The sequence below is a fragment of the Pantherophis guttatus genome, chromosome 8, assembly GCF_059756535.1.
Source record: "Pantherophis guttatus breed Tessera chromosome 8, ASM5975653v1, whole genome shotgun sequence".
In the NCBI taxonomy this organism is placed as follows: domain Eukaryota; kingdom Metazoa; phylum Chordata; class Lepidosauria; order Squamata; family Colubridae; genus Pantherophis; species Pantherophis guttatus.
In genome coordinates this window covers 18,587,183-18,601,616 of record NC_142070.1, presented here as the reverse complement: position 1 = coordinate 18,601,616, position 14,434 = coordinate 18,587,183, and the positions used below count along the sequence as shown (strand labels likewise).

The 14,434-nt window shown below is 39.9% G+C and overlaps 1 protein-coding gene across 4 annotated transcripts in view; it reads left to right on the top strand.

The window, feature by feature from the left end:
* Window positions 1–14,434, top strand: part of UNC5C (unc-5 netrin receptor C) — a 377,791-nt gene that overhangs the window by 217,107 nt on the left and 146,250 nt on the right. For all 4 annotated transcript variants that reach the window (XM_034440510.3, XM_034440509.3, XM_034440508.3 and 1 more), the window contains exon 2: window positions 3,276–3,497. In XM_034440510.3, coding sequence (XP_034296401.1) covers window positions 3,276–3,497 — 222 coding nt within the window. The remainder of the gene's footprint in view (window positions 1–3,275; window positions 3,498–14,434) is intronic.

Genomic DNA, 14,434 nt, shown 5'->3' with positions numbered 1-14,434 from the left:
CGGGGATGCTGCAAGGGACGTAAGTGTAGAAAACGGTCCATGAGTCACTTTTTTCAGTGCCATTGTAACTTTGAAAGACCACTAAACAAATGGTTGTAAATTAAAGACTACATATGCACTCTGAAGGTAATGGAGGCAAAAGACACACATAGAAAGGCACACAGATGCACACAGGTCTTTTATTAAAATTTAGACAACAGCACTCAGTAATATGTGTTGCGTTCTGGTTTTCATGAAGTTGCCTGATTAAATGACTCGTACTGTTAGCAGCATGTTCTTAATGATTAAGTTTGGCTTTCAGTGATGTTAACAGAAGAGCAGGAGGGAACAAACAGATGCAGCATTACAATGGAAGATCTGCCCCTTATCACCACGCACATTGCAAAATGATGCCTTAATACTGCTTTAATCATTCTGAAGCAAGATCCCGCAGACATCACTGTTGACTTCTGTAAGGAAACATCAGCCCAGAGTCTTCCTAATCGAGTTTTACAGAGCTCTTTTTTATATATAAAATAGGTCATAGAGAATCTAAAGAAGCCAGATTCTGGGAATTATTTATTTTATTTATTGTTTACGTGCCGTCCCCCCCAACCTCACCTCTGGGTGGCTTACATTATAATAAAAAGTTAAAAAGGTAATAATACAAAGCAGTTCAAATTAGTAGAATTAAATAGAAAGCTAAAAACCAAGAGGGGGGACGACGGGGGGGGACACAGAGGTGGTATTCAGCAGGTTCTGACCAGTTCTGGAGAACTGGTAGCGGAAACTTTGCATAGTTCAGACAACCAGTAAATACCACCTCTGACTGGCCCTGCCCCCATCTATTCTCTGCTTCCTGAGTCCCAGCTGATCTGAATGGAGATTTTGCAGTATCCTTCCCCTGGAGTGGGGTGGGAATGGAGATTTTACAGTATCTTTCTCCAGCCATGCCCACCAAGCCATGCCATGCCTACCAAGCCACGCCCACAGAACTGATAGTAAAAAAATTTGAATCCCACTGGGGGGGCATCTTTTCTACCCTTTCAGCCAGCCAGCATAGTGTGCCCCTATTGGACTCTGAGGCCAGTTGGCAGAACTGGAAGGCCAGGAGTTGTGGGGGCAGTCTTCCAGTAGAAGAACAATCCAGAGGGCAGGGGCCACAGCAGAAAAGTTTCTTCTCCTGGACTCTGGCAATGAAAATCTTTGGTAGATGGAATCCCAAGTAGGCCTCTTCTGTTGGAATGAGTGGGGGTGGATTAGTCCCATCGGGGTGAAATGGATCCACAGATATCCTGAACTCATATCCTTAAGGGCTTTTGAGGTAATTATCAACATCTTGAATTGGACCCAGAAGCAAACTGGCAACCAGTGTAGCTTATGTAACAGCAGGGTAACATGTGCCACCCAAGAGGGCTCCAGAGCTGTCTGTGCTGCTGCGTTCTATGCTATTTGTAGCTTCCGAATACTCTTCAAGGGTAGACCCATGTAAAGTGTGTTGCAGTAATCTAGTCAAGAGATAACCAGTGGTTAGCAATCCCGACACATGTAGAAGGCTCTGGGTGAGGAGACTGTTCTGCAATATGTATTGTTGGACTGATTTCTGATACATATTTTTAATTAGAGGAATATTCTTTCAGTAATTCACTAATATTCAGCCCACATAAGAAAGCTACATCTTAAGCTTTCATATGTTACTAATACTGTGTGATTTTTATTCCTGTCACTTTCTATGAGTACTGCTATTCCTGGGGTTTTAAATATTCACATGCATTAAAGCTAATCAGTAAGACCTTGACTGTAGATTTAAATAAAACATTTATTTAATTCCTTCAGTAGAGAAAAAATATATAAAGTAATCTTAATTCACAAGCTCTTGCTGTAGTCATAAACTGGCATGACCTAATCCTTAACTTAATATAATTTCACAAAAATACTCTTACCATTATTAAAGAAATAATTACATTATTACAGTAGTGCCAAGTAAGTGCAGCTGATCCAGAAAGATACATAAAATACTTCCAGATGAATTTACCAAGGTTAACCAAAGCAACTAAAACGCTTCTGAAGGAACCATGAATTGTTAATTAAAAAAAAATACTGTTGGCAAATTAAATCCACCTACTTGAAAATATAGTTGTGATTTTGCAATTACGGTTGATGGTCCGTGATTATCATATGGAAATCTGTCTACAAATTATACAATCTACAATCTGCAAATTATATGAGATAGTGACAGAATATGTGCCAGCTATATAAGGATTTATTTATTCATTTCAATTTATATGAGTGTGTAACTCTTATTCATGACTCTTAGTGGCTAACAACAGTTAAAAACACTATATGACAACACATAACAAGAATGCAAACATGATTTGCAGATGAAATAAAAAAATCAAAAGAACCTGTAAACAAATAAACACAATTATGCCGGTTCTGTTACACATTTCCCAAGCTTGTTGACACAACCATCTCTAGTTTTATGATTCTATGATTCTAGTAGAAGGGTCCTGAGGGGACATTAATACAATCGAATGAGTCCAGAGATATTTCAGGAAAAGAGTCCTCCACACCTCTGCTCGCAAGAAAATACCTTATGCCACCAGACTTGACATTTTGGGCTTAGACAATTTAGAACTATGCCATCTTCAGTATGACCTAAATGTAGTAGACAAAATTATCTGCTACAATGTCCTACCAGTCAATGAATACTTCAGCTTCAACCAAAACAATACAAGAGCACACAATAGATACAAACTTAAGGTAAACCGATCCAAACTAGATTGCAGAAAATACAACTTCAGTAACAGAGTGGTCAACGCCCGGAATGCACTACCTGACTCTGTGGGTTCTTTCCCAAGTCCCCAAAACTTTAACTTTAGACTGTCTACTGTAGACCTCATCCCATTCCTAAGAGGTCTTTAAGGGACGTGCTTAAGGGCACCAGCGTGCCTACCGTCCCTGTCCTAATGTTCCCTTTTATATGTATCCATTTCATGTATTCATAATTATGTTTACACTTGTACCTGTTATCAAATACATGCTTGACAAAATAAATGACTGACTGACTGACTGACTGACTGACTGACTGACTGACTGAATGAATGAATGATGTTTCCAGAATGGGCACCATGACAAGGTCCTGCCAGATGTCTTCCTGGGTCCTGCCAGATAGGACCCAAAGCAGTTCTCTTCCGCCTAACAGGATGTTTTTATTATTTTTTTAATGAAAGTTAAAGGAAAACTAGATTTTATTTAACCGTGTTTTAATGTTTCCTTTTCATTCTTTCCTACAGATGATGATTTTTTTCACGAACTCCCAGAAACCTTTCCTTCTGATCCCCCAGAACCTCTTCCTCATTTTCTCATTGAGCCGGAAGAAGCTTACATTGTCAAGAATAAGCCGGTGAACCTCTACTGTAAAGCCAGCCCGGCCACTCAAATCTACTTCAAATGCAACAGCGAATGGGTTCATCAGAAGGACCATATTGTAGATGAAAGGGTTGATGAAACCTCTGGTGAGTTGCAATTACTTTGGGGAAAAAAATGTATAATAGCTTTGGTAGATAGATTGCTTTAAATCCTGTTGCAGTAAGGTGATAATGGGAAGTCCATAGACTACTTATAGTAAAGGCAACCTTTTTGTGGAACCCTAAATAGGTAGAACCAAATATTTTAGAAACATATTTTGGAGAAGGCGATTTAAAGGGTGACATTAATGCTTTTATATTTATATTTATATTTACAGGGGGCTGTGAGTTTAATCCTAGGTAGAGGCAAATATTTCTCTCCCTGGGCACAATGAGAATATATCTGCTGAACAAAACTCTGCCTTGGCGACAGGAAGGGCATCCGGCCAGTAAATACTCTGCTAGCTCCATTTAGTTGCCCAGATTCCACCCTGCAAGGGATTATGGGGTCGTTAGAAGAAGAAGAAGATGATGATGATGATTAATGCTTTTATATTTCCATACTATCCCTTAAGAATTCTAATAATTCACAAGTAAGGCAGATTTTTCTCATGGAAAGATTAAGGCTAAAGCCTTAACTGTTCAACTGTTTGTTGTTTTTCATTCAAAAAATCTTACTTCTAATCAAATAGAGGTACCCTCAACTTACAACCATAATTGAGCCCAGAATTTCTGTTGCTAAGCAGGATAGTTACCCCTGTTTTCCCCCGAAATAAGACATCCCCTGATAATAAGCCCAATCAGGCTTTTGAGCACATGGCCATAAGGCCAAAGGCTTATTTCAGGGTTCAAAGAAATATAAGACAGGGTCTTATTTTTGGGGAAACACGGCATTAAGTGAGTTTTGACCCCATTTTACAACCTTTCTTTCCACAGTTGCTAAGTGAATCACTGAAGTTAAGTTAGTAACACGGTTGTTAAGTGAATCTGGCTTCCCCATTGACTTTGCGTGTCAAAAGGTTGCAAAAGGTTGTGACCCTAGGACACTGCAATCATCATAAATACATATATCACAAACATCCAAATTTTGATCAAGTGACCATGGGGATGCCACAACAATCGTAAGTGTGAAAAATGATTATGTCACTTTTTTCAGTGTTGTTGAACTTCGAACAGTCATTAAGTGAATGGTTGTAAGTCGAAGACTACCCTTAAGTATAATTTATAGTCACCCAAATTAGAGATCAACATCTATGGCTTTTCATCACTTAATAAGAATCAAACTTTGCTGGAGGGTAACTATTGTCAGAACTATATAGAATCAGTTTCAAAAATATTTTTTTATATTGAATCCACATACAGATATATGATATGTACACTCTTAACTGCTTAGGGCACAGAAACGCTACTTATCTACATTTAGTATTCTATTTTTATTATATTAAGTATTCTGAAATATTTTTTCTGTCTGTCTGCTTGTCTATCAATCAAGAGGCTTGAAAAGGCATCCCCTGAGCTATAAACCTATTTGTGTCAATGATGTGCTTCTTATTTTCTGAAAGATTAATAATCAATACTTGGGATCACATTCAAAAATGGAAGATTGAAGCTTGTGCTCTTTGACAGCAATGAAAAATAACTTGCTAGCAAGCAATTTCTTTCACAGGGGAATGGAACACTTTGTCTAATTACTCAAGGAAAAAAAAATCCACTCGGTACATGGAATGTATAAAAATTTCATATAAACTCAGTTCAATACTAAAAAAAAATCTCTTATCTTTTTAATATTTGAGAATACAGATTTGTAAGCTGTTGTAGCAGGATCATTCTTGAATTAGAGAAAAAACCACAGTTTTTTTGTTTGAAATAATAATATTTGGGGGGGTGGAATTTTCAGAAGAAATTTTCACAATTCGGGAAGACAGGTGGCTGTTTTGAAGAAATCAGAGTTATTTTCTACTTTGTCTAATATTCATATTCCATGAGTCCTTTTGCCCAAAAGGTACTGACAAGGCTTTATTACATGAGTAGTCCACTTCTACATTGACTAACTAAACAAATAGCTGTAGGTATGGCTATTTTAGCTGCTGATCCTTAATCATGAGTTCTTTAAGGAGACCCATGTTTTTTCAGCGTCTCTAATTTGGAGAAATGGTTGGGTGGACATTAAACACCACCTAAGAACCGAATCAATTTCATTATTCACAGAACAGTTGGATCAGGAAGGGATAGTTTCTCCAAATCAAATAAACTAACTAATAAACTAAACTAAACATTGATGTTTTCACCTAAAGTTGTATATCTCCTGTCCAGGACAATTTTGGATTTTCTATTCATACAATATTTCCTTGCCATGATTATAGGAGTGTGTTGGGCAATAGCCAGATATAATCTGAAGGAATGACAAAAGAAGAGAACTAAAAGCCCATGAGTTTTTAGTCAAAGAATACCACGTTTTCATATGTCTATTTGGATAATGACATGGTTCTGATAGAACAGGGCTGTCAAACCCGCAGCCTGCGGGCTGGATGCGTCACACGCTGGTCATGCCCATGCCCGGTTTAGCAAAGGGGGGGGGGAAAGTCCCGATACATCATGTGACACCACCGTGACAATTCGGGTTTGACACCCCCCCACCCCTGTAATAGAATGACCTCCTGTCATAAAAAACGTGGTAGATCTTTCATTGTCTATATACCCAGGATTGTAATCTCACCCCACTGATTGTAATCTCACCCCACCCTCATAGATAGTTTTACTGTGTGAGCAAGAAAGTATATTATAACATTGTATACAGAAGGACTTTGCAAAACAGGAAAAAAACTTTCCAGAGAGAAAAAAAAACTACTTCCCTGCATTATTAGAGCAGCAGCATCCTCTGGAGCTAGTTTGGTGTACTGGTTGAGACATCAGGTTAGACCTGGGAGACCATGAGCTCTAGTCCTGCAGTAGCCACAAAGTCAGCTGGTACGATAGTATATGGGAAAGACTTGGCAAGGAGTCACGAACCAATTAAGTGAACTAATTGTCTCCTGCAAACTCCACTCCCCTTTCGTTCCTCTTTTATTTCCTCTGAGAGGGGCCATTCATTGTCCACCTGTGGCCTTAGTCCCAAGTCGACCCTTGTCCTTTAGCTGTTCCCTTCGTCTGGCAAATCTGCACATGCGCACACTGGCAACAGGCTCCAGCTGTTCGTCTGCCTCACTGATGTCTGACTCCGAAGGCAGCATATGGCTCTGGCCCCCACTCTGCCTCCGACACAGAACCCTCATCACAGCCTTCCCCAGACTCCAGGATTGGCCCATGTTCCTCCCCAACCTCCTCACTATCCGAATCTGCTGCCAGATCCGCTGGCTGCTGGTGGGTCACAACATAGAAAAGAGTTAACATAGTTAACAGCTGGTTAGTGAGTGGGGCAAGACTTCATAAGAGACCCTCTCTAGTATCACAGACGTAAAAGAAACAAGGGGGGGGATGCACTTTCAAGAGCCTGCTAATATAGCTTTACAATAAAGTAAAATTAGATCATCTGATTGTGATTCCTATCAGGTTTACCCACAAGACCAACAACAATCTTGCATGTCTGAAAGTACAGTTCATCCCATTTCTTTATAGCCTGAGAAATTGCCTCTAGACTCAGTCTCCCAAGGTTTTTCTCACATATCACCACAACAATCTTCCAAGCAGCCATGTAAGCATTTTCTAGTGCTAGCAAGCTTTGGAAAGACTGTCTTTCCAATGATTGCAAAGCCCTAGTAGCCAGTCAGATCACATGAGTGGTAGAAATAAGAATCCAGATTATGGGGGCAATAAGCTGACTTTGTATAAATATACAAAAGTATGAAGGCTATTGCTTAACACATTGTAAGCCGCCCTGAGTCTCCGGAGAAGGGCGGCATATAAATCAAATTTAAAAAAATAAATGATGAAAAGTGTCGTTTTATGGTCCTTTATTTGAATTTTTTTTTCTTAAACTGCTTACAAATTTTCCATAGAAATCATACCATTCCCATAAATAATTATTCACATTGTCATGATTTTACTTCTGTGTAATATAATCTAGCAGAAAAGCATCATGCATTAAAATCTTTGGTCTAAACCGTATGTGAAACCCAGGGAATAATACAGGTAGTTATTGCTGCTGATGTATTTATTTTTCTCATTTTATGGTTTAATTCTCAATAAACAATCTTGTAAAGAGCTATTGAACCTTCATGTTGGTTGTTGGTATGTGAAAGAAGATAAAATTCACATTCTCCCCAGTCCTGTTGCTATAGTTGCACCGGCATTCAAATATTAAGAAGTCAAGTGCATTTGTACTTGATTTGATCTTAGAAACAGGTTTTTTTCTCCCTAAACCAGTGTTTCTCAACCTTGGAAGCTTGAAGATGGCTGGGGGATTCTGGGAGTTGAAGTCCACCCATCTTCAAGCTTCCAAGGTTGAGAAACACTGCCCTAAACCCTCACATCTTAAACAATGACCGAAAACAACGCAAATCCATATGAGGAATAGCAAACTTTGGCCATGGTACTGGTAATAAAAGGCATCTGTTAGGCTGAGATTACAGTGATGGAGGATCAGAAATGTGAATGAAAAATCTAATGTTGCATATCTGAAATTGTAAAAATGTAAAGAGATTAAAGAAAGCCATCAAAGGACTGTAAGAAAATATGTTCATCAGTGCTGGAAGGGCCAAACCATATATAATTGTGGACTCGTGTTTTTTTCTCTTGCTCCGTCCTTGACTCTGTTTCTGTTCACAAGAATGGATTTTTCTCATTGATAAACATGGCACAGCAGTATTTTATAATCCAGGAATAATTGAGGATGCAGAAAATAACAAGGCTGGGTTTAGTTATTCCCATAAAGAATAACTGGAAAAACTGTGCCCTCAGAGGCTCAATTATTTTAATAGAAACAGGCTTATAATCTACTTGCTGACTAAGGTGGAAAGTTAATATCAGTGTATATGATGAAATATTTCTGAGCATCTTAATGCTGGCAGATGTAATGTAATATTACAGAGTTGAATGCTATAAAGGATCAATGAAGCCATGGATTCTTCTTTTTATTACTGCAAGGACAATGACAAATAATGAACAGTTTTTAGATATATATATCTAAATATGTGTGTGTGTATGTATGTATGTATGTATGTGTATGCATATATATATATGACTCATTTCATTGAGTTAAATAATGTATATGGCTACCTATCTCATAGCAATGACTCCGGGTACCACACAGAGGGTTAAAACTGAACCACAGTAAAATAATCAATCAATAATCAAGGTCCAAGGTCAAAATAGTCCCAGGTAGCAACAAAAAGGAGCAATCAAAAGAGCAACTAGCAGAGCTTGTTAACTTGCCAGGTGAAATGTTTGTTGAAAAAGCCAGATTTTTAGTATCTTATGGAAGGCATAGTGGGGCTCATCCGAATCTCTTGGGGCAATGCTATTTCATAAGGCCCTATAGCTCAAATAAAATTCTTCCCTTTTTGCCTTTTCAAATTAATGAAATAAAGGGGCCTTAATATTGAAGTAAGGGACATGGTGGCACAGTCGCTAAAACGCTGAGCTTGTTGATCGAAAGGTTGGCAGTTCAGCAGTGTGGCTCCCATTACTTGTCCCAGCTTCTGCGAACCTAGCAGTTCGAAAGCACGTAAAAAATGCAAGTAGAAAAATAGGGACCACCTTTGGTGGGAAGGTAACAGTTTTCCATGCGCCTTTGGCGTTTAATCATGCCGGCCACATGACCACGGAGGCATCTTTGGACAGCGCTGGCTCTTCGCCTTTGAAATGGAGATGAGCACCCACCCCCTAGAGTCAGGAAGGACTAGCACATATGTGCGAGGGGAACCTTTACTTTACTAATGTTGAGGTAGAATATTCTTTGCAATTTTTTTTCCTCAGAGAAAGGGCTTCTGGTTCTTTATATTTTCAGAATTTCTGGAGAATTTCTTTGAGATTTCTCTCATAGTACTTGATAGTTGAAGGTGATAGAGGGGTTACTACTGGTCTGAAAATTTTCTTTCCCTTTTTCTGAAGATTCCATGCCTGCTTACTCATAGGAATATTTCAAGATTATTGTCCTTTAGGATTCATTTAAAATATGGGAAGACAGGATGGCTGCAGACTGTATTATATATGATAACACAGATTTCCAAACCTAAGTGCCATGATTCTCTCCTTTGCCCTCTTTCAATAAAAGTATTCTTTTTATGGCATTTCCAAAAACAATTCTGTTTTATACTAAATGAGAACTGACAGGAAAAGGGCAGATTTTTTTTATATTTGTTCCAACAGAATTTAGAAATGAGGGTTCACAATGTCGGTGATGCTTGTAATTTTGATCAATGATTTCAATAGCCAAGATGAAATAAAGTTTCAATTAAATTATAGCATAAATTTACTTTTATTTTATTAAATTTCTTTAACATATTTGTTTAACTTTTATAAACTCTTCCCTAGTCCCCATGAGAGTTATTTGGGTTGTTTTGAGTAGATTTCACTGCTTTAGAATTTCTCGGTGAAGCAAGATACCCTACTTTTCGGAGTATAACACACACTTCCCCCGCCAAAAGAGAGTGGAAATGTTGGTGTGTCTTATACACCGAATACAGCCATTTTTGGCCTCCCGAAACCCCGCCTTGTGCGTCCTGTTTTTGCCAAAAACAGGCCTATTTTTCGCAAAAACGGGGCCTGCAGAGGGTTTGGGAGGCCTGCAGAGTGCCCCTGGGGGCCAGGGAGGGCAAAAACTTTTTTTTTCTTCGAAATCTTGATGTGTCTTATATTCCAGTGTGTTTTATACTCCGAAAAATACAGTACTTTTCAAAATAACTTTAACATGGAAACATACCACAGAGCCCAAGCAAAGTTTAAATGATGCATGTCCTTTCGAGAAGCATTTTGAAAAAATTTTGCTGCCCTATTCAGACAATCAGTTCACAATTTGACAGTGAGCTAAGCTATTTCATCATCTTTCTATCGGAAGGAAGTTAATTTAGTGTTCTTTGAAAATCTCCTTGGTTGGAATTATAATCAGATGCCCTTCACAACAGTATAAATGGTCCTGTTCTTGAGGACTGTACTTTTTCTCAATCATTTTGGAGTCTGGGAGTTTGTCATTCCAGTACCTATTACTGAACCATGCAGACTGATGCCATCATTTGTTTTAGAAAACAATGCAAATGCTGAGGCAAATGGCCGCTGTGATGAATTTATGTAGTTCTGAGTTGAACTATTAGGTTCTTGGAGTCCTCTGAACTTGGTAGTTTTCCCTGAAGACATTTTGTTACCAGTAGTAGTAAGGTCTATCTCTAAAACTTTAACTGTTTTCATTGAAAACCTGAAGAACTGCTACCAATCAGTATATTAAAATTGAACTAGGTAGCCCAGTGTTCTAAGCATAAGGTAAATTTTAATCTTCCTACATTTACTTTGTTAATCAGATAAATTCCAGGCAGACCAATTTTCAAGAATTCTTACATTACTTGATAAAATGACTTATTATTGCATTTTTTTGAGAGATGTCTGAAGAAAGTTATAACTTTTTAGCTTTAATAATAGTGTTCATATAGGCTCCGGGAGCATTGATTGTGCTTGTTGACGACCTTTAGGGGATTTAGAATAGGAGAAATGTATCTGTCCTGCCCTTGTCCTGTTCTTGACCTCTTGACCTTTCATTGATCTTCAGTAGTTTAATCAGGGGTCTTTTTAGGCCAGCTTAGGCAATTAGGAGGAGGAGCCATGATGGCATCATGGCTTTCTTTCTTCCTCCAGGGCAGGGATGTCAAACTCAAGGCCCAGGGGCCTGATAGCAAAAATCCCTGCCCCCACCCCCCAGCCTCCAGCTTGTTTACCTTAGCTGCTGGTCGCAACGCCTGCCTTGCTTCGCTTGCTGTAATCCCTGCAATCCACTGCATCAGCAAGCAACTGAATCTCCCTGCCTACAATCAAGCTCATCGGTGAGCAGCTCTATCTGCGCCTGCCTGCCTGTAAGTTTTTCTCCCCTTTGGGAGCTTTAAAAAAATAGTTAATTGGGTTTTTTTTAGTTATTCTTTTTTTAGACCTAGCCATTTAAAGTTTAGGAAGTTTTAAATTTAGTTGCTTTTATATAAAAATAAAAATAAAATAAAATAATATTTGTGCAGCTTTCTGAGATTTGGTGTGTTTCTGTAGTGTTTCACTCTAACTACACAAACACACAAAATCTCACAAAGCTGTATATGGAATTTTGTGTGTGTAAACTGTGAAAGTTGGTTTTTTGGGCTTTTTGTGGCTGTGTGAGGTTCCTGCTTGTTGCAGGGGCCATTTTGGGTCTAGCACAGCTTCTTTTACCTTGTGGGTGAGCCAATTGTGTTGTGTTGTGTTGTGTGTGTGTAAAGTGTGAAAGTTGGTTTTTGGGGCTTTTTCTGGCTGTGTGAGGTTCCTGCTTGTTGCAGGGGCCATTTTGGGTCTAGCACAGCTGCTTTTACCTTGTGGGTGAGCCAGTTGTGTTGTGTTGTGTTTTGTAGGTTAAAAAAGGGCAACAAAGTGACGTCGACCTGGCCACGCCCACCCAGTCACCTGACCACCAAGCCCCACCCACTAATTAAGCCACGCCCACAGAACCGGTAGTGAAAATTTTTAGATTTCACCCCTGCTGCGGGCTGCTTAGATCTTCCAGGGGGCCACCCTGGAAACAGCAAAGGACTGGCCTGCGGTGCCTCTGCCAGAAAAAAGGGAGCTCGGGAGGGCCGCGTGCTCCGTTTTCACTGGCAGAGGGTTGCAGAAGGCCATCCTAGCCGAAAACAGAGCAGAGAGGGCGACAGCAGCTTCTCCTGATTATGACAATCTGCCTGATGTCATCAGTGCGCAGCTGCCTCTCAGCTGTGCAGTGGCCGCACTACAGCTCCATGGAGCAGAGGGATGGGTTCAGGCGATTCCGTGGCTTCCCCAGGTAGTCGGTCACGCCGCATAGAAATGTTCAGCCCTCCCAGGACTTTGGCAGGTAGGTGGTCGCCTCCCCTCCAAATGGCAGCCCCGGGCTGGCTGGCATGCCTGGGATGACAGTTGCACAACTCTTCCCAGGGCTAATCAAACAATGCTACTAAGGTCCTTTCTAAGTGCCAGGAAACTATGGTGGTAAATTGTGTGTAACCAGCCATAAGCTAAATAAATAAATAAATTATGGTGGTTGAGAATAGATTTTGGCTAAACTGTGGAAAAATTATGTGGCTGTAAATTTTAAGCTCTCTCCCCCAGTCTGGAGATCTCCTATCATTAACTCAGTTTGGGGTTTCATTTTCTCAGTTAGTTCTGGTATGAGTTTGAGGGCCCTCTTGGACTCATGGCTGGTGCTTGAAGAGCAGGTGACAGCCATGATAAGGGGAATATTTGCACAAATTTGTCTTGTGCACTAATGGTGCAGGAGGCCCTGATCATGGTGACTCACGCTTTAATCATATCCCATTTGGTTTACCATAATGTGGTCTAGCTGGGGCTGCCCTGTTCTGACCTAGACTTCCCAAGAGCATGAAGCAAACTTCTTGTCCCAATAAAAAACCCTTTTCATTAAGTTACTGTGAATTCTTCTCCTTCACATCCAGCAAAGTCTTTCAAGGGAGAATTTACAGTCACAGTCCTTATCTGAACTGCCAGGCTGATATCTTCAAAACTTGGCAAGGAGTCATGAACCAATTAAGTGAACTAATTGTCTCCTGCAAACTCCACTCCCCTTTCGCTCCTCTTTTATTCCCTTTGGGAGGGGTCATTCATCATACACTTGTGGCCTTACTGCCAAGTTGACCCTTGTTCTTTAGCTCTTCCCTTCGTCTGGCAACTCTGCGCATGCGCACACTGGGAACAGGCTCCAGCTGTTTGTCTGCCTCACTGATGTCTGCCTTCGAAGGCAGCTGGTAACTGGCATACAGCCCTGGCCCCCTCTCTGCCTCTGATGCAGAGCTCTCATCAGAGCCTTCCCCAGACTCCAGGACTGGCCCATGTTCCTCCCCAACCTCCTCATGGTCCAAATCTGTTGCCAACTCCCCTGGCGGGCCACAACATGCCCATGCAAAACATTTGGAAGCAGCAGCTCATTCAAAATGCATTGGTACAAACAATTATGTTATATGAAAATCTCTAGGAGATGACCAGGCTGAGCCCGAGAGAGGAGTTAAGTGCATCATCAGTCTCGACTCTGTTAACACACAAGAGATGTAAGTCCAGCCCACCTTGAATTCCATTGACTCTTATCTACTGCCAGTTTGCTTTGATCATTAGTAGTTCAGATTCTTTTAGAACGTGTTAGCATGTATTAAACCTGTATTCATGTGGTTCCTGATTGCTTGCACAAGACAGAATCTTTACTCTTATACTCATATAACATCACAGTGAGTTTCACTGGCTTCCAATGGGCTTCTAGTTCCAATTCAAAATGTTGGTTACAACCAATAAAGCACTAAATGGCATAGAAATAGGCTTTTTAATGGGACTATCAGTCGCACCACATCTACCACAGAAAGTATGCTCTAGTTCCCTCTGTTAATCACTGCCATCTTGCTGGAGCTTCAAAGTCACATCTGCTAGTTTAACAGCGGGTTCAATAGAAGAGGTACTGCATAAGAAGTAAAGCCAAAGATATTCACCATTCTTTCAGTATGTTAAATGTGGAATATATCACCCTTTTGTCTCTTCATTGGATAGTAGGATTTCATAGCAGGGCTATTGTTCTGCAGCAACTTCTTAGGACATAAAATATGGAAAGCATCTTCTCCTACCAGATTTTATAAAGTAGGTCCATACACTTTTTTCCTTTATCATATTTGACACTTATATTGCTATCATTTTCAGTTCTCACAAGATTTGTCCATGCTTCTTTCATCTCTTTTCTGTCTCTTCGCTGTTGGAAAATTAGAAGAGAGAATCATCACTATTTTTTAAAAAAAGCTCTAGGGATTGTTGTTTTTTTTTTTTTAATCAACTGGAAGAAAGGTAGAAAGCAGCGAAACAAAATTGCGCCTCCGTCATTTAATAATAAGTTCCAGATATAATGAGATTAACAG